General features: G+C 41.1%; 1 protein-coding gene across 2 annotated transcripts; it reads left to right on the forward strand.

The window, feature by feature from the left end:
* Window positions 1-792: 792 nt before the first annotated feature.
* On the forward strand, window positions 793-19738 carry SPATA5L1 (spermatogenesis associated 5 like 1). Of its 2 annotated transcripts, XM_046655352.1 has the most exons (8): window positions 795-4734; window positions 5697-5882; window positions 10675-10833; window positions 13573-13782; window positions 14314-14538; window positions 16147-16281; window positions 17434-17559; window positions 19389-19738. In XM_046655352.1, the coding sequence occupies exons 1-8, from the start codon at window positions 3640-3642 to the stop codon at window positions 19554-19556; spliced, it is 2304 nt and encodes a 767-aa protein (XP_046511308.1). In that variant the 5' UTR covers window positions 795-3639; the 3' UTR covers window positions 19557-19738. The 2 variants fall into 2 exon arrangements, 1 of the variants encoding a protein (XP_046511308.1); XR_006887710.1 differs by lacking the exon at window positions 19389-19738 and having other exon boundaries at window positions 793-4734; window positions 14314-14506; window positions 17434-17558.
* Window positions 19739-20032: the final 294 nt, after the last annotated feature.

Consider the following 20032-nt stretch of genomic DNA (forward strand, 5'->3'; position numbering starts at 1 on the left):
TTTCATTTCTTAAACGCAGCCAGCATTTTCTAACATCAGGGCACTGGCTAAGGCCTTTCCCTCTGACTAGTATCCGCGGCCCCCCCCCACCCCCACCCCGGCCATGCCCTCGCCCTCCATCTCCCATTCTTCTGCCTGGCTCCTTCTCATCCTTCAGGTTTCAGCTTAAATGTCACTTCCTCAGAGAGGCCTTCCCTGCTTTCCGTGTAAAGTAGTCTTTTTCTGTTTATTTTCCTTCATAGCAATTTTCATCATCTTTAATTTTATTCACTATTGAGTCCTTAAACGTCTGACTTCTCTGCCAGACTACAAACTTCAAGAGGGTAAGGATTCCATTTTTTTTTTTTTTTTGCCACCATATACTCAGCCTCTGGTACTACCTGTAAGTAGCACACAGTAGATGTTCAATAAATATTTGATTACTAAATACATGAATATTTTTATTACTTTTATTAGTCAAATGGTTTGAACAAACATCACTGGGAATAATTATTTTAAAGACTTAACTTCTAAAAAAATGATGACATAAGTGGTTTCCTGAGAATATGCAAGGACAGACTGTCAGAATGGTGTTCTGTGAACTCTTGTCTGCAGGTCATTTGTAGTCTAGCAAAGATTTCTTTTCTTTTTTTATTTTTTGAGGAAGATTAGCCCTGAGCTAACATCTACCACCAATCCTCCTCTTTTTTTCTGAGGAAGACTGGCCCTGAGCTAACATCCATGCCCATCTTCCTCTACTTTATATGTGGGACGCCTACCACAGCATGGCTTGCCAAGTGGTGCCATGTCCGCACCCGGGATCCAAACTGGCAAACCCCAGGCCTCCGAAGTGGAGCATGCGAACTTAACTGCTGCGCCACCAGGCCAGCCCCCAGCAAAGATTTCTGATGACTCTAATCACCTCCCCCTTCCTCTGACTCTCTATCTTGTAAAAAATAAGTCTAGCTTTGACATATGACAACAACTAAGGGTTGAAAAATTTAAAGAACAATTTTAAGGATGTCCTATTTTAGAGAGTTTTCATTATATACTTTAAAATAAGAAAATCTGTTTGGTATATTAGCTATCTGTGGAACTAGGTCACTTGATATCTCTGCATGAACATGTTGAGATGAAAGCATCTGCAAATCATGCCTTTTCAAGTGTGCTTAAATGAATCTCTATACTTATCTATTACAACTCATAATCATTGCTACCTTTCAAATATATTAGGGTTGAACATAACACGAAAATGGAAACATAAGAAAAATTAGCATTCTGGGGTATATAGATGACTCACGCTACCGGCTTAACCATTTTCTTTAGATTTTTCACAATTACAGTATGTTTCACACCCTGAAATACACTTAATATCTACTATTATTGACTGCGAAGGCACACAAATAATGTACAATCATTATTCTAAAAAAGAAACAGGTTCCAACTATTTCTTTCGAACTTTAGACTTACTGCTAATGAAGAACGTTTACAGTTAATTTACTAAAGACAGATTGTAACCTTGAATGTAGCAACTGAAATCAAGAGAAAGTATTTGTTAAATGCATCTCTTCAGGAAAATCGCACAGAAGATTTTGTTTAGCAAGACTATTTGAAACAATTCAAAGCTAGAATTATTTCTAGGCTATAGCAAGGTAAGTTCAGTTTGTTTGGATTTTGATCCACCACTAAATTTTGGATTTGTGGAGAGTCTCATTTTCATATTTAATACAGCAATTAAATTATAACTTGGAAAGTGAGTTCTACATAGTCTGAAGCATGTAGAAGTTATGTAAAAATAAGTAACTATATAGACAACAGACAATTCATACACCTGGGTGTGAATCTTGGCAAAACCTAGTAGAAGCCACAGTTGAGAACACTTCAAATTCCACAATCCTGCAGCCTTTGGGCTTATTTGGTTCTGGACTCCCTCTAGTGGTTCAAACTTTTGGTGCTTTAATTGGCACTACCGTTCACAGAATCAACAAATTTGGGGTCTTATTAAAAATAAATAAGCAAAAGAACCACACAATTCCTATTAGAATAGTTTTCCACAAGGAGAAGACTATGTCATCAAATGGTATGATAAATGTGGATATTAAGATAGTGGAAATAGTAGTAATAATTTTTGGTTTTTTATATTTGTTTTTTTATTATTATAGTAATAATAATTGGTTTCTTATTTCAGAAAATACACAGCTGTTCTTGAAAAGCCTGAGTTTGCAGGTCTTTGTTCTTCAAAGAGAACAAAGCCAATAAGACTAAGAGAAGGAAGAAAATAGGATATAATGGGTGACATCCATTTCGGGACCTCCTCTTAGTATGCTATTTTCTGATTCCTTTTAAGTTATTCTCTCTAGCACTGGAGCTGGAAACATACAGCAGAGACCAGACAAGTGACTGTGGAATCCAGAAGTCAGCCAGTGTCTGCCCTGAGGTTTGGGTAGAGTGAGGCCAGGAAGTGGCATTGGTCTTAAGCTCCCAGGTCTCACAGTACCTTCCATTGAGAAGACATTGTTATAGAGACCGCAATTGACAACCTGCGCAGGTAGGGGGTAAAAAACCCGGTCCCCAGTGATTTAAGACTCTATCTGCAATCTTAATTTTCTAATCTCATAAATTTGGATTGCAGAGAAGGTGGGAAAACAGAGGTAGCAAGGTGTAAGATAAAAACAAAGCATATTTTCTTGACTTTGAATATCTGTAGCTCCTTTTGACGAGCAGAATTTAAAAGGATGGGAAATGTATTCCAGCTGATACAGAGGAAATTCCCTGTGGGGAGGGGAAAGAAAAGGTGGAAAGACAATGGCAGGCAGTAGTCTTAATAATGTAGACAAGCATAGTCTCTAATACAGGACTTAATACTGCTGTGCCTCAAAAAGACAATAAGCATTCATCACAGGAACAGAAAACGTTATAATTAAGCTGTTGTCAAAGAACACTCAAAGGAGTAAATCGGGAGTCTGAACAGAACAGATTGTGCCACAAACGCGTCAGATGGCCTGCTTTTCCTTCTTTCCCGTCTCGGAGGGACTTAAAACGCTACACTGTACTTCTTTCTTCTTCTGCTGGTGCTTTTCTATACGAAGGGCACGCCTGGACCTTCCAAGCCGGTTGGAACCCAAGTTATCAAAGGCGCCAAGGCTGTCTCAGCTACTCCAAGTCGCCTAAGTAATTAGCACCAGAGCACCCCACAATGCGGCAGCCATGGGGACTGTCGAGGTTTCTTCATAAAATAGCAGAGTCTCTAGGCTGATACTCCCATAGCGCAGGTGATGCTGCTCGAGTCCGAGCGCCAGGGTAAGAGTGTGCTATGCCGGTGACTCCCAAACCACCAAGGGACACGCTTAATGACCCAGTGAAGGTAGCTTCCGCTGCCTCCCAGACACCCGCCACGAAGACCTCGTCAGTTAAGCTCTGGAAGGGGAGACTGGACTTCATGAAACCGGACACCACAACAAACTAAACCCGAGCGGTGGCCGGAGCGTCGTCTAACTTCCCGATTGGCCCTCTCGGCCTCCACTCAGAGGCTAGCAGCTGGGCGTCTTCCCTGGCGCATGCGCGTCCCCTTCTTCCGGCCGAGGAGCGTGGTGTCCTCGGTTTTCCTGCCCGGGTGGAATTCCCACCCAGCTTTGCTCGGCCTCGTTTTCTCCCTGTGCGATGGCTCCGGACTCAGGTCCCTTTCCCGAGGGGCCGCTCTTAAAACTGCTACCCTTAGACGCTAGGGACCGGGGCACGCAGCGCTGTCGCCTGGGCCCGGCCGCCCTCCGCGCCTTGGGCGCGCGCTTGGGCTCGGCGGTGAGGATCTCGCTGCCTGACGGCGGCTCCTGCCTCTGTACCGCCTGGCCGCGGCGGGACGGAGCGGACGGCTTTGTGCAGCTGGATGCGCAGTGCGCGAGCCCCGGGGCGGCAGTGGGGACGCCGGGGGCGCGGGGGAGCCTCCGCCTGAGCTGCCTCCTCCTGGTGCCCTGCCCGCCCCTTCAGCGCCTCACCGTGTGGCCGGTGTTGCGCGAGCGGCCGGGGGCGCTGGGTGCCCCGAATGCAGTCGCGGTGCTGGAGGCGGCGCAGGAGCTGCTGAGGAACCGACCGGTCTCCCGGGGCCACGTGGTGACCGCTCCGCCGGGCGCCCCCGGTCCGGTGGCCGCCCTGCACATCGTGAGAGGGGTGCCCAGCCCGGATCCGGCCGGCCTGGTCACCCCTCGCACCCGCCTCGGTCTCGCCGGGGAGCCTCCGTCGGAAGCGGAGCCGCAGGCCGAGGTGCCCTTGGGGGGCCTGTCGGAGGCGGCCGACTCGCTGCGGGAGCTCCTCCTCCTGCCGCTCCGTTACCCTCGCGCCCTGAGCGCACTGGGGCTGGCAGTGCCGCGCGGGGTGCTCCTGGCGGGCCCCCCCGGCGTGGGCAAGACGCAGCTGGTGCGGGCGGTGGTCCGGGAGGCGGGCGCCGAGCTGCTGGCCGTGAGCGCCCCCGCGCTGCAGGGCGCCCGGCCCGGGGAGACCGAGGAGAACGTGCGGCGGCTCTTCCAGCGCGCCCGCGAGCTGGCCAGCCGCAGGCCCACCATTCTCTTCCTGGACGAGGTGGACGCACTGTGCCCCCGGCGGGGCGGCCCGCACCGAGCCCCGGAGAGCCGCGTGGTGGCCCAGGTGTTGACGCTGCTAGACGGCATCGGCGGAGACCGCGAGGTGGTGGTTGTGGGATCCACCAACCGGCCGGATGCGCTAGATCCAGCGCTGCGGAGGCCTGGGAGGTTTGACCGAGAGGTAAATAGGCCGGGTCGGTTACCCCGGTGCCTCGGGATACTCTACCTGTTCTGGCCTTGCCTGAAAGTCGGGGAGGCCGGAGTGGGGCTCTTTGTAATGCAGAGAACACATTCTCTCTCCATATATGATCTTTGGTCTGGAACCTGTTTTTCCCCCGAGTCAAATTATTCTGAGAACCAAGGTGGCCAATAGGGATTAGTTTTATTCAGTTCCTAAAGATGTAATGTTAATTTTTAAGGGACTAGGTCCGCTACAGGCTTATTAAACTCTTACGGATTTGGAATGAGAGTCTAGAAGGATAGCCTCAAGAAATAACTATGTTGACATAAAAAGGGAGAAGGCAGGGAAGAACCAAATCAGAGCAGACGTGAACTCTTCTGGATTTATTCATTCCTTGTCAGGATACCAGCGTCCTGTCCCACAATTGCTCCCTGAGTTGCCAGAAAGGTTGAGTATTCAAAGCTGTCCTATTTTATAAGCTTCAGTCCTAAATTGATTCTTGATTTCTATTAAATTGTGTGAATAGTGGTTAATTTAAGTGATGTTTGAACTTTGTGGTAGGATCTAAAGAGAGATGATAGTTGCACACATTGAGCTTAATCTCTTTAGAACTTGAATGGATTTCTTCCTTGCACCGTCTTAATACCTGTTTCCTGAATAAGCTCCATAAGGGCAGGGACCTAGATTATCTGGTTTGCTGTCGGATCCATGGCTCCCTTGGTAGGTTCTCAAAAATAACAAATAAAAACCTATTAAAAACATATAATTTTCACTGCACAACTTTCTAGCCAGTGATGCTCCTCTGGAAAATTAGGATTTTCATATATCCAGAATCTAAGCCATGCTTAAGAGTGCTTAGTAATAGTTCTGAGTTTGTTCACTAAATTATTATACATGTTTGTGAGGGTAAAAAATATTTTAAACCATAAACTTTAATATTTCTTTTTTTGCTTTCTGTATAGGTTATCATTGGGACTCCCACGCTTAAACAAAGAAAGGAGATTCTACAAGTGATTACCTCGAAGATGCCCGTCTCCAGTCAAGTCAATCTGAGCCTCCTCGCAGAAATGACAGTGGGCTATGTTGGCGCAGACCTGACTGCACTCTGTAGGGAGGCTGCCATGCATGCTCTGCTTCATAATGAGAAGGTAGAAATAGTGATTTATCACCATCTACATTAATCTTTTTATTAATGTAAGAGATTAATATGGGGATAAAAAAAGTAGTAAGTACATTTTCTTGGAACTTTTGATATCTTCCACAGCTGTTTCTTACAATACAGTCAGCCCTCTGTATCTGCTGATGGTTCTGATATCAGGGCCGACTAAGGGACTTGAGTATCCTCAGATTTTGATCCTGTAATCGATCCCCCGTGGATACCAAGGGGCTACTGTATATTTTTACATCTCAACTCCATATAGATAGCAAATGACTGAAAGTGAAGATGGATGGCTGAGTCCTCCAGGTCTACCCAGGCCATTTTCCCCCACTCCCCTAGTAACTCCCCAGTGCTGAAGCCCAGAGCAGTCAGGAAAAAGTGTGGCCCCAGAAGAATCAAACATTTCTTTTTCATTTCGAATTTTGTTTGTTTTTGAAGAACTTTTAGACTTAGAGAAAAGTTGCAAAAGTAATATAAAGAATTTCTATGTATCCTTCACCCAGATTCTTCGAATGTAACATTTTACCACATTTGCTTTATCATTCTCTCTTCATGTGTGTGTCTTTATATATGTGTGTGTGTTTTCTGAAACATTTGAGAATGTACTGCAGCCGTGATGCCCCTTTAGCCTTGAAAACTTGAGTGTATATTTCCTAAAAACAAGGACTGTAACCACAGTGCAGTTATCAAGATGAGGAAATTAACACTGACATGGTACTTCTACCTAATCTATATAGATCTTATCCAAATCTCACCATTTGCCTCACTAATTTCCTTTATAGCAAAAATTTAAAAAGAAAAAAAAATTATTTTCTAATGCAGGATTATATATTGCATTTAGTTGTCATGATTTCTTAATCTTCTTTAATCCAGAACCTTTCTTCAGTCTTTCTGTTACGACTTTAAATTTCTAAGGGTACAGGTCAGTTATTCTGTAGAATATTCCTCATTTGGGGTTTGACTGATGATTCCTCATGATTTGATTCAGGTTTTGTGTTTTTGGCAGGAATATCACATAAATGATACTGTGTTCTTCTCATTGCATCTCTTAGGTAGCAAATGATGTCTCTTCATCCTCTTACTAGTGAAGTTAACTTTGATTTCTTAGATAAGGTGGTATCTCTGAGTTTTCTCCATTGTCAAGATACTGTTTTTCTCTTTGTAGTTAATGAATATCTTGTAGGGAAAATAACCTTTTCCGACTCAGGAGAAGATTGAGTGCCTGGAATTTTATTAAAATTTGTCTTTAACAGTCTAATCTTTAATTCATGTCTACCTTTCTTAAAAATGTTTAGGATATTTGCTTAAGTATTATAGTTTTCAACACTATGGATTGGAAAATTTGTTCACTTTTTATGTTATAAGTAATCTTGAATCCCTGAACTCCTTCAGAAAAAAATCAATGTCAGCATGCTGAGGATTCTGGGACAAAGTTTTTAATCTCTATTGTAACATTAAAATTGTCCTTTGCTCTTGTAAAATTTTTTTCTTCTCTGAGGAAGATTACAGATGAGCTAACATCTGTTGCCCTGAGCTAACATCTGTGTTAGTCTTCTTCCACTTTGTATGTGGGTTGCTGCCACAGCATGGCTTACAAGTGGTGTAGATCTACACCTGGGATCTGAACCTGTGAATCTGGGCTACTGAAGCGGAGCATGCCAAACTTAACCACTATGCCATGGTGCTGGCCCCAGATCGTATAATTTTTAAGACTCAATTTTGAGTTTATTTAAACTATAGAAGGCTGATGTATCATCCTAAATTTTGAAAATGTTTTTACCTGCATAATTTCTGTTCTTCTTCATTTCCTTTTCTTTATTTTTGCTCTTACAATGAAGGTGGGGAAGGAATTGTGTGAACTTGTAATTCCTCATCTTCTGGGTTTAGAACCAAAACTGCTTCAAAGTCCCGTATATAAAGGTGTAAGAATATATGCCTTTTGAGGGGAGGATGAGCATACAGGGGATGGGAAAGGAGATTTACACTTAGGATTCCCTCTGCTTTGAAGTTCCAGGTTTGACCTTAAGCACCTTGGCTTAGGTGGACCAGCCAGCTGCCGTCTCCTAGGGTGGAGCCCACTGCTGCTCCAGGAGGGGCCTGCCCAGGCGTAGTCACCACAGGTGATGGCTGAGTTCATAAACAACCAGGGGCAGTGGAAGGAAGAAAGGCAAAAAGGAAGAAGGGACAGTGGCATCTGGGAAGGTACTGGTTCCGTCCTTTTCTTCTTTACCCTGCCAGGCAGCTGAGGGGGCAGCTGCTGCCTCTGTCTGTGCCATGGCAGACAAGGGACATAGTAAAATTCATTCAGCTTTTTGTGACGTATTCCCATTAAGGGATTAGAAATATAGTTTGACACATACACATATACACACAGAAAGGAAAGAATTTTATCTGTCTGAAAGGATTATGAGAATCAAGTGAAATAATGTACATCCAAGTGATCTTGAAGTATAAATGAGGTCTTCCAATGTTAGTTAGTTACTAAAAATTAATTAATTAGTATTCAGGTACCTAACATCTACTACTGCTAGCTAGTAAGGAAAAAAGCTATTTAAAAAATTATTTAATAGTGTTCTTTGTGAGAAATTATACAAGATAAAAAATTATAAAGAAAGTAAAGGGTCCGGCCGTGTGGCTGAGTGCTTAAGTTTGTGCACTCCACTTTGGCAGCCCTGGGTTCACTGGTTCAGATCCTGGGAGTGGACCTACATACTGCTCTTCCAGCCATGCTGTAGTGGCATCCCACATAGAAGAACTAGAATGACCCACACCTAGGATATACAACTATGTACTGGGGCTTTAGGGAGGAAAAAAATACAAGAGAAAGATTGGCAACAGGTGTTAGCTCAGGGCCACTCTTTGTCACCAAAAAGCATAAAAAAAAAAAGAGTAAAATTTGCCTGAAATCTCACCTCCCAGAGATTATTATGATTAACATTCTTTTGTTACACTGTTCAGAATAGCTTTATACCTATGTATTCACTCGTATAATCTTACATATATGGGATAAAATAGTTTGTTATTGAAAATGGGAATTTTGGGACAACTGAATGTTCAGAATTTGATATCAGAAGGCAAATACTTAAATATAATACAGATACTACAAATAGAAATATAGGGAGTCTTTAACTGTAACAGAAGATATGCTTCACTAGAATGATAAAGGAAATTGCAAGAAGAGTTCTCCAAAATATAATTTTAGGGTGAAGACAACCTTTCTAAGCATAACATAAAACCTAATAGCCAAAAAGGAAATAATTTACTAATTTGACCGTTTTGGAATGACAAAAAAATATGATAAGCAAAGATAAGACATAAGAAAGACTGGGAAAAATACTTTTAGCTATGACAAAAAGACCAGTTTCTTTGATATACTTTGATATAGAAAGAGCTCTCACAAATCAGTTAGACCAACAATCCAAGAAAATGGGTGGTAAGATATGAACAGGTGGTTCACAGTAAAAGGATTATGAATGGCCAGTAAACATGAAGAATCTTCAACTTTACTTTCTTTAAAAATTAGTCTCTTTCAGTTCTTTTTCTTGTTTAAATTCTTTGTCTTGAAATAATTAAAACTTCAGGGAGGAGTCGCGAGATAGAGAACTCCCTCTAAATCCTTTATCCAAATTCACCAATTTTTAACATTTTGCCAAATTAGCTTTATCAGTCTGTCTGTCTTTCTCTCTCTCTCTTTATATGTATACATATTACTTATTTTTTCTGAATTGAGAATGTATTGCATACATCATAACCTGTTGTCCCTTAATGGTTTAACATCTGTTTCCTAAGAACACACTATGTTCCCATACTGACCATAGTATGGTTGTGTATAATCATTATATTCAAGAAATTTAACATTGATACAAAATGTTGACAGATCTACAGTCCATGTTCTGATTTTTGGAATTGTCTCAATCTTTTTAACATTTTTTTCCTCCAGTACAAGAGCTAGTCCAGGATAATGTATTGCACTTAGTTTTTTAGTTTCTTTAATCTTGAATGCTTTCATAGCTTTTTTGTGTGTGAGACATTTGATGTTGACATTTTTTAATAGATTGTCTCTCAGTTTGGGTTTGTCTAATGTTTCTTCATAGCCAGATTCAGGTTATGCATGCCTGTTGGGAATACTACATGAGTGACAGTGTGTCCCTCTTAGGGTTTCACAGGTGGAGGCACAAGATGTCCTCCTGCCCCTCATTGGTGATGCCTCTAATCGGTGACTGATGTGATCAACCAGTCAAGGATTTGTCCAGTTTACCCACTGGATAGCTGCTGTTTTTCTCTTTGCAACTAATAAGAAATCTGTGAGGAGACCCTTTGAGATCATGCAAATATCCTTTTGTTTTTAATAACAAAAGACTGGAAACAACCTAATGTTTAACGGAAGGATGTGGTTAAATTATGTACACTCATACAATAGTGTCTTATGCATTTATCAAAAAGAGTGACGTAGAACTGTATTAGTTGACATGAAAAGATTTGTAAGATAAGTGAAAAGTACAAATTAATATGTAGAGTATGGTCCCATCTGTGTATCTTTTTGAAAGTATATACATATGCTTATTGTCATAAAACGTATGGGAAGAATACACAGGAGACTGCTGACATCCTCTGGGGTTGAATATTAGCGGGAGTTGGGTGGGAGAGGCATTTAATTTTGTGTACTATGTATATAATTTCTTTCTAATGATAACAAAATTTACAAATTCAAAAGAAGATTAAAAAAAATTAGGCCCACCTAATTTTTGGGTTGATTTTTCTTTTTTGGGTGTATTCTTCAGAACCAGGACAATCCGATGATTGATGGAAGAGACTTTTTTGAAGCTTTTAAAAAGATTCAACCCTCATCATTTCGCAGTGTCGTTGGACTGATGGACATAAAGCCTGTTGGCTGGGAGCAGATTGGTGGCCTTGAAGATGTAAAACTGAAGTTAAAACAGGTAAAATAGAGAGTGCTTAAGCCAGTAGAATATTAGACTTTAAGGATAGTGCACATATGAAGAAAACAACCTACGCTGACACTGTTCTTGCTGCTGTCACCAATGTGATCCTGATATCTAAATCCAGTGGTCACTGTTCAGTCCTTGTTTAACTGGACTTCTGTAGGCACCAAATACCATTTTTTGTTTTTTCCAACCTCACCCTCTTTTTGTTTGTTTTTTTGCTTTAAAGAACTTATAATCTAGAACAAGGGTTAGCAAACTTTCTCTGTAGCGGGCCAGATAGTAAATATTTTAGGCTTTGTGGGTCATGCGGTCTCTGTTGCAGCCACTCAACCCTGCCATCATAGCGCAAAAGCAGTGTAGACAATACATAATGAGTATTGTGTTCTGATGGAACTGTGTTTATGGACACTGAAATCATTTAATTTTCACAGTTTTCACATATCACAAAGTAGTAGTCTTTCTTTTTTAAGCATTTAAAAGTGTAAAAACTATTCTTAGTTCATGGGCCTGAGTTTGCCCTGGGACTGGTAAAAGCACAAAATTAGAATAAACAGTCTCTGTGGCCTGGATGGCTACTTGATCCTGGTTCTCATGGCGGGTGTTGAGAGACACTACCCCCCAGATCCTCTTACCTGCACTGCAGTTTCAGAAATTGATTTTGCCAACTTACCTTTGGGTGATCTAATAACACACACAAAAGACTGTGGTTTATAAGTGTTGATTATAATTTATTTGTCTTAATTAGGAGCTATATCTACATTGAACCCTGAAATCCTTGTGTCCATGGATAAGCACATTTATAATGTGCCCTAACTTTTTACATGCATTGTCTCATTTAATCTCACGAAATACATGAGAGAGATTAGCCACACCTTCCCATTGGAAACACTCTTTAGCTGTGAGATGTTAAGCTTTCCTGCCTTTCTGAACACTCCTTTCCTGTGCCTTCACTGTTGGTGCTCCAAGCTCCTGGGAGTCCTCTTTTGCATTCTCTGAGTAAGTCCATGATCCCCTCAATGTCCAAAGCTTCAACTGTCCCCTAAAAACTGTTAACTTAAAAATCTTTATATCCAGTGCAGATAGTTCTTTTGATCTTCAGAACTACTTAGCTGCCTGTCTACTGGATAACTCCCAGGGATCTCAAACTCAGCATGTCCAGAGTTCAGCTAACCAACTCCACGTCTATACCTGGACTCCCTCCTTCAGTGAATACAGCCAGCCACCCCATCCCCTAAGTCGGAAACCTGTCTTCTCAACGCATGGATCATGTCATACATGCATGCACCTTCCCTCTGGATTTAGAACTTAGTCCTTGTGTAAAACATAATTACATTTTATGTTTCAAATCCATCCCTTCGACACCATCTCTACTGCCTGTGACACATCCAGCCATATTACTTCTGTAGTCTGAATCATTGGAAAAGACTTCTAACTAATCTCCCTTCCTCTAGTTTGACTTCCTTCCAGTCCATTCTACATACTGCTTCCTCCATATTGACTCAAACTTTGAAGGCCCATTGTGACCTGACTCCTTCCTCCACTTCATTCCTTGCCCCATTGTTTTCTGTTTCTGTTTCCTGTTAGGGGATGAATTAGACGGTTTCATATCTCTCTGTTTGTATTGTTCCTTCTCTGTGGAATGCCCTTCTCTGGCCTGGTTGTTAGTTTGCAAGCCTTCTCTCCAACTAAAATATGAGTTCCTTAGGGACAGGGGTCTTGTCTTATCCCCCTTTTGTAGAGAGGCAGTGTATCAGTAGTCAGGACACTGCCTGGGGTCAGTCTTTGTTCTGCCACCTCCCCAACAACATGACCCAGTGGAAGTTACTTAACTTTTCCAAGCCCGAATTTCTGCATCTGTTAAATTATGATAGTAACAAAACCATCTATCTCAGAGGTAGTGAGGATTTATTTACCATTCAGCTATCATTTATTGAGCGCATATTTTGTGACGCTGTCATTCTAGGTGCTGGGGATTTAGGGGTGATCTTTGCTTACATTCTAGCAGGAGCAGAATGACAGACCCAACATGGGAACGTAATAGTTTCAGATAGCGAATGAATAAGTGCTCCAAAAGCAACAGATGGGGAGTCAGTGCTGATGGCCTAGTGGTTAAAGTTCAGTGCTCCAGGTTCGGTTCCTGGTTGTGAAACCACACCCCTCGTCTGTCAGTGGCCATGCTTTGGTGGCGGCTCACATAGAAGAACTGGAAGGACTTACAATTAGAATATACATCTATGTACTGGGGCTTTGGGGAGGGGGAAGAAAAATAAAAGATGGCTAGTAGCTTAGACTGACTAGGAGGAGGGTCTGCTTTAACTACACTGGTTAAGGAAGACCTCCCAAAGGAAATGACATTTGAGACCTGAATGATGAGGGATAGTCACACAAAGATCTTGAGGGAGTGCTCAGGCAGAGAGAGAAGAGCAGGTAAAGGCCCTGAGGGGAATGAACTGGGGTATTGGGGTGACGGTCAGGTTACATGAGGCCTGTAAGCAGTGGTGGGAAAGGAGTCTGGGTTTGGACTGTATTCTAATTCTGATGGGAGGTCACTGAAGCAGGAAGTGATGTGACCTGACTTAGGTTATAAGATCGCTGGCTACTGTGTGGAGGATATACTGCATTTCCAGCTCATAACAGGTACCTGAGAACTGTTGAATGAACAAATGAATTGACTGAATTATTTAATGTTTGATTGTTGTACTAAAACAGCTGTCTCTTTTTGTGTACTCGTAGAGCATTGAATGGCCTCTGAAGTTCCCTCAGGAATTTGTTAGGATGGGCCTGACACAACCGAAGGGAGTTCTCCTGTATGGTCCCCCTGGATGTGCTAAAACCACCCTGGTGAGGGCCCTGGCCACCAGCTGCCGGTGCTCTTTTGTTTCCGTGAGTGGAGCTGATCTCTTTTCACCTTTTGTTGGAGATTCAGAAAAAGTCTTGTCTCAGGTTTGTTTGTTTTTTTTCCCTCATGTAGTTAGGTTTACTTTTGAGTTTTCATTTCATGCCTTAAGGGTAAACCTTGTTTTTAAAAATAGTAACTTTTTTTTCTATTAGAAAAGTTATACATATTTATTTATAGAAAATATAGAAAAGTGTAAATAAGAAATCCTCTATAATATCTCTACCTACTATTCATATTTTGGTGAATTTCCTTGGTCTTTCTGTTTCCTTGGGCAGGAGATATATGTACATATATATATTGTCTAAAGATATATTTATCTTTATTGTGATTTTTTTAACTTAACATTATCACTTTTAAAATTCCATAATATTAAATATTCTTTAAAAATATAATTTTTAACCCCTACGTAATACTCTGTGGTTCCTTGTTTATTCATTCCCTAATTCTTAGACATTTAGAATCTTTCTCTTCTGTTTACATTTTTAAAATTATAAATAGTAATGCAGAAAACATAACAGTCACATGAATAAGGCATAATGTGTGGCTTTTTAATATTTTTATTTTCCTAACAAAAGGTATTTCGACAAGCAAGAGCAAATACTCCAGCAATTGTGTTTTTGGATGAAATTGATTCAATCTTGGGCTCTCGATCAATCAGCAAAACAGGCTGTAATGTTCAAGAACGTGTTCTTTCTGTTCTCCTGAACGAATTAGATGGTATTGGGCTGAAGACTATAGAGAGAAGAGGAGGTCCATCAGATCAACAGGGTAAATACAAGGAGCTGAAAAAAAATGAAGAGGTATTTATTAGCCAGAATGCACCCCAAATCCAGGCCAACATTAAATAGAATGCATCTGCCGTAGGTTTTCCTCTGCTGGATTCATCTCATAGAAAGAATTATATAATTTCAATTTGACTCTGTTAGAATTTTTACAGAGCTGGTAAAAGTTGTAATTTAGTTGGGAAAGGTGAGGTTAATTTTATAATAAATTATATTAGACATATATGAATGTGAATTTTATTTTTCCTAAGTTTTAGAAACGTAACTTTACATATTGCTAATGGGGAAGGGAGTTTCTTCTTATTTCTATATCCTGAAAAACCGGTGTTCATCCCTTTCTAAAACTTTTTATGTGGAACAAAACAGACAATTATTTCCAATAATCTTAGTGATTGACAACTTCCAGTTTTCTTGAGGACTGGGTTTCCTCGGTTTTAGTGAAGTTAAAATGACCTTTGGAAGTCCCCTTCCTTCTGAGTCTTCTCCAGATAGAGTTTGGTATCCTTAAATAATCCCTGACAGTAATTTTTCTTTTATTCTTTTCTTGTTCTTACTTGTTTCCCGTTTTTAAAATTGTTCCATGGAAGGAGAGTCTTAGAGCTCCTTAAGAACACATGCCACTAGAATTCGAAGAGACCCAGGAGGTTTTTCTAATCCAATCTCAGAATACAGGAATTCCTTCCACAGCATCTGAGAGGTGTTGCCCAGCCTCTGCTGGAATTCTTGCAGACACAGGGAACTCTCTGCTTTGAGAGATCGTGCTGCTGAAGGACTGCTTTGATTACTCAGTTCCACAAACAATTTTGAATGCTGAGCGTGTGTAAGGCACTACCCTGGCTGCTTTTAGATATTTCTTTTCTTCATCAAGGATTTACAAACCTGCAGCTTATGTTAATTGTCATATTTCTGTCTCTGGAAAGAAAAATAAAAGTAAAGTAAAGCTCCCTCTTAAGGACAGGAGAGCCAGGACTTTACAGCCATACATCTCCACGTGTCAGTCATATGCTTCTGTCTTTGCAAGTTGTCCATTTAAGTTGTAGTCATTTACTGGGACTCAGGTGCATTCAGATCACCAGGTCGATGTTCTCCTCTGGGATGTAAGGCTTTTCATCGGTTCTCATATGGAGAGGTGTCCCTCAGGATTCGTCACTCCATTCACCATGTGCACAAAGTAGCTCTTTGATTAATATCTGTATCTGGGGTACCTTGATATTGAGAAGGTGGTTTGGATAGGAGGTGTAAGCATTCTGGCCCCAAGAAAAAGATATCCCTATTTAAAAGCAAATGGACCTGGGGCTGGCCCGGTGGTGCAGTGGTTAAGTGTGCACATTCCACTTCGGTGGCCCGGGTCGCCGATTTGGATCCTGGGTTTGGACATGGCACTGCTTGGCAAGCCATGCTGTGGTAGGCATCCCACGTATAAAGTAGAGGAAGATGGGCACGGATGTTAGCTCAGGGCCAGTGTTCCTCAGCAAAAAGAGGAGGATTGATGGCAGGTGTTCGCTCAAGGCTAATCTTCCTCAAAAGAAAAAAAAACAAATGGACCTTCTGATTTGTAATTTAAAAAAATACCTTTAGTAATTAACAATGTATTGACATGACTTTGTGTTGTGTGTTTTCCCTCAGTCAGAGTTTCAAGAAGTTTTTAATCGAAACGTCATGATTGTCGCAGCAACAAATAGACCTGACGTGTTAGACGATGCCTTGTTACGGCCCGGAAGATTAGACAAGATTATTTATATTCCACCTCCAGATGAAAAGGTAATCATTGTACACATATACTCTGCGCGCGCATTCTTAACAACACAGCAATGTCTGAACTCTGAGGAGCCTGGCAGCATTGAATCCCACACTCCATGTGGGTGTCCATGGTGTGTGTCTTACACCGGGTTCTGCATTCTTCCTTGCCTGGTAGCCCTTCCTAAATCATCCTTCTGATGTGCTTTTCCTGGGTACTCAGGCCCTTTTTTCAGAGAAACATATGCCTAAAAGTAAGGTAGTTATTTCAGTGTTGTGGCAGATGCAAAATACTGAGTTTTTTGAGTCTACTCTACATTACTTTGCAGCTAGAGGGGAGGAATCCTAAAGTGTTAAAAGGGTTTTGGAGATTATCTGCGTCAGCATCCTTATTTTACAGTGGAGAAATCTGATATTACAGAGATTTCAAAATGTATCCATAGCCAAAGTATCAGTAAATCCTTTGCTCTTAACATCCAGACCCTCTGGCAGGGAGTGTGAAAGACACAGAGAACGAATTTTTTCCTTTCTTGGGCTTTTATCAAGTTTCAAAAGGATGAAAAAAATTTTTTTAATGTCTATTATATTTTTAAATTGTGTCTGATAATTCATATATTTGCTTTTAAACCAGTCTGATGGCACTGTTTGTACCCAAAAGGGAGATTCATCATGTTTCTTAAAGAGATATATCTACGGTTGGCTATTTTAAAAATTGATTATAAAAATATGAAAAGTTTAGGGGTTGGCCCCGTGGCTGAGTGCTTAAGTTCGCGCGCTCCGCTGCAGGCGGCCCAGTGTTTCGTTGGTTCGAATCCTGGGCGCGGACATGGCACTGCTCATCAGACCACGCTGAGGCAGTGTCTCACATGCCACAACTAGAAGGACCCACAACGAAGAATATACAACTATGTACCCGGGGGCTTTGGGGAGAAAAAGGAAAAAATAAAATCTTTAAAAAAAAAAAAAAAATATGCAAAGTTTATCATGATGTCATTATTTTTACTGTTGTCATATGAGCCATTGATGAGTTACTCTTTCTTACCTCTTCAGAAATGATTCTTATATGTACTTTCCCTAATTTGGTAGGAAATTCCAACTTGAAGTGTTTTAATAGCGCATTGTGTCAAACATAAATGTTATAAGGTTATAAGCATATTTTTAAAAATTTTGTTCCAGGGCAGGCTTTCTATTTTAAAAGTCTGTACAAGAAACATGCCACTGGAGCTTGATGTTTCTTTAGAAAACCTAGCAGCAGAAACCTGTTTTTTCTCTGGAGCTGATCTTGGAAACCTCTGCAGAGAAGTAAGTTAATTAGTGAAGAAACCTATGGTTGAAAACATTTCTTCATTTATTCAAATCTTCATTGACTGGGTGGTATTTACTGAAAGGCTTCCGTGTGGCAGGCACCGTGTGAGCTGAAACAGATGTGGCCCCTTCTCTCCCTTCCCTTACAGAGCTTACCCGCTGATGGTGGGGTGGGGGTGCAGACAGGCAAATCGTAGTGCTGAATTGGCAACTGAAAATATGTCGTGAGTCAGGGAAGTTTAGGGTGCTGTGGGAGCACCCAGGAAGGACACCAACCCAGACGTGGGGGTGTCAGAGAAGGCTTTCTGAGAGTGGACCTGTGTGAACTGAAATTGGAAGGATGATTAGGGTGTTAGCCAGGTTAAGGGAGGGAAGGGCAGTGTTTGGAGCAGAGGGATTGCAGGGAAGAAATGACGTGAATTATTGAAGAGGTGGATCATCGCCAGATCACATAGGTCCTCGGAAGCCACTGTAAGGCACTTAGACTTTATTTTGAGGGCAAAAGAAGCCATTGTAGGTTTTTCTCTTTTCATAAACTTTCATTAAATAAACAGAAAGTGAACACACTTGTAGAACCACCACTCAGGTCAAGAAAGGACGTTATCAACACCCCAGAAGCTTCCCTTGGGCCTTGCTACTCTCTGTCCCAAGAGGGAGCCACTCCCCTGACTGCCAGCCCTGGAGATGAGTTTTGCCTGCTGTTGCACTTCCTATAAAGGGAACCATCTGGTATACTCTTCTGTCTGCTTCTTTAACTCAAGGCTATGTTTGTGAAATTCATCCATGGTTTTGTGTGTAGCAGTAGTTTGTTCATTTGATCACTTTGCAATATTCTAGAATATGAATATACTACGTTTATATATCTTATTTTTGAACATTCTGGTTACTACTTTTTTGCTATTAGGAATTATGCTTCTGGGAACAATTTTGTACATGTCTATTGGTATACATGTGTATGTATGTGTGTTTCATATACTATATCCCTACAAAGAGAATTGCTGGGTCATAGAGTTTGTGTTTGATCTGTTCCTTTGTGATCAGTGTTGTGCTGTTTAAAAACTTGTGCTCTGGGACCAGCCCAGTGGCAAAGTGGGTTTGCATGCTCTGCTTTGGCGGCCCGGGATTCATGGGTTTGGATCCCAGGTGCAGACCTATGCACTCCTTGTCAAGCCATACTGTGGTGGCATTCCACATACAAAATGGAGGAAGATTGGTGCAGCTGTTAGCTCAGGGACAATCTTCCTCACCAAAAAAAATAAAATAAATTAATTAAAAAAATAAATGAAAACTCCTGGGGCCAGCCCAGTGGTGTAGCGGTTAAATTTGTGTGCATCGCTTCAGTGGCCCAGGGTTCACGAGTTTGGATCCCAGCGTGGGCCTATGCACTGCTTATCAAGCCGTGCTGTGGCAGGCATCCTACATATAAAGTAGAGGAAGATGGGCTCAGATGTTAGGTCAGGGCCAATCTTCCTCAGCAAAAAGAGGAGGATTGGCTATGGATATTAGCTCAGGGCTAATCTTCCTGAAAAATGAAAAAAAACCGTGCTCTGAGGTCAGGAGGATAGTCTCTCATCTTTAAAAAATGTATATATATGGGCTCATAATGTATATATTATTCTGTAACTTGCTTTTTCTTTTTTCCCATTTAAGGCTAGAATTTAATGTAGAAGAAAAGATGGTTTACCAAGAGGACTTTTTAGTGTCATGAATATTGGAATTCTCTGAAGTGGGACTGAGATTTTTGCATTCGTATTTTAAATTATTCCCATATATTGTAAAACAAAAATGAAGCCAATTAATTACTTCCTGTTGTGTGTCTCTTATAGGCTGCCTTGCTGGCTCTGCAAGAAAATGGACTAGAAGCAACCACAGTGAAACAAGAACACTTTCTAACATCACTTAAGACTGTAAAACCATCCTTAAGTCACAAAGATTTGACTTCATATAAAAACTTATTTCAGAAACAAGAATTTTCTAACTTAGAGGATATTTAAAAATTATTTTACATACCTACTCAAGGATTAATTGAAATGTGAGCTTGTGCTATAGTTTGCAACTTCACACTTTAGAGTTTGTGTGTGTGTTATTTCCTGTAAATAAAAAAACTTGTGCCTGATAAGCTAGGATTTATCTTATTTCCAAAAGGTATATTAAAATACCATAATTTAGGAAGAAAGCATATGTATGTGTGTTGATTTTGTACTGGGGGTGGTGGTGGTTGGTTGTTTTGATTGATTGCGTTTTTTAACTTTATTTTGAAATAATTTTATACTTATAGAAAAGTTGCAAGAACAGTACAAAGATTTCATATATTCTTATCCCAGATTCACCAATTTTTACATTTGGCCGAATTTGCTTTCACTCTTTCTCTCTCCCCCAACACACGGGCAGTATTTTTCTGAACTATTTAAGAATAGATTTTATACACCATACCCCTATTTCCCCTTAATACTTCAGTGTACATTTCTTA

Source organism: Equus quagga, chromosome 2 (genome assembly GCF_021613505.1).
Source record: "Equus quagga isolate Etosha38 chromosome 2, UCLA_HA_Equagga_1.0, whole genome shotgun sequence".
Taxonomy (NCBI): domain Eukaryota; kingdom Metazoa; phylum Chordata; class Mammalia; order Perissodactyla; family Equidae; genus Equus; species Equus quagga.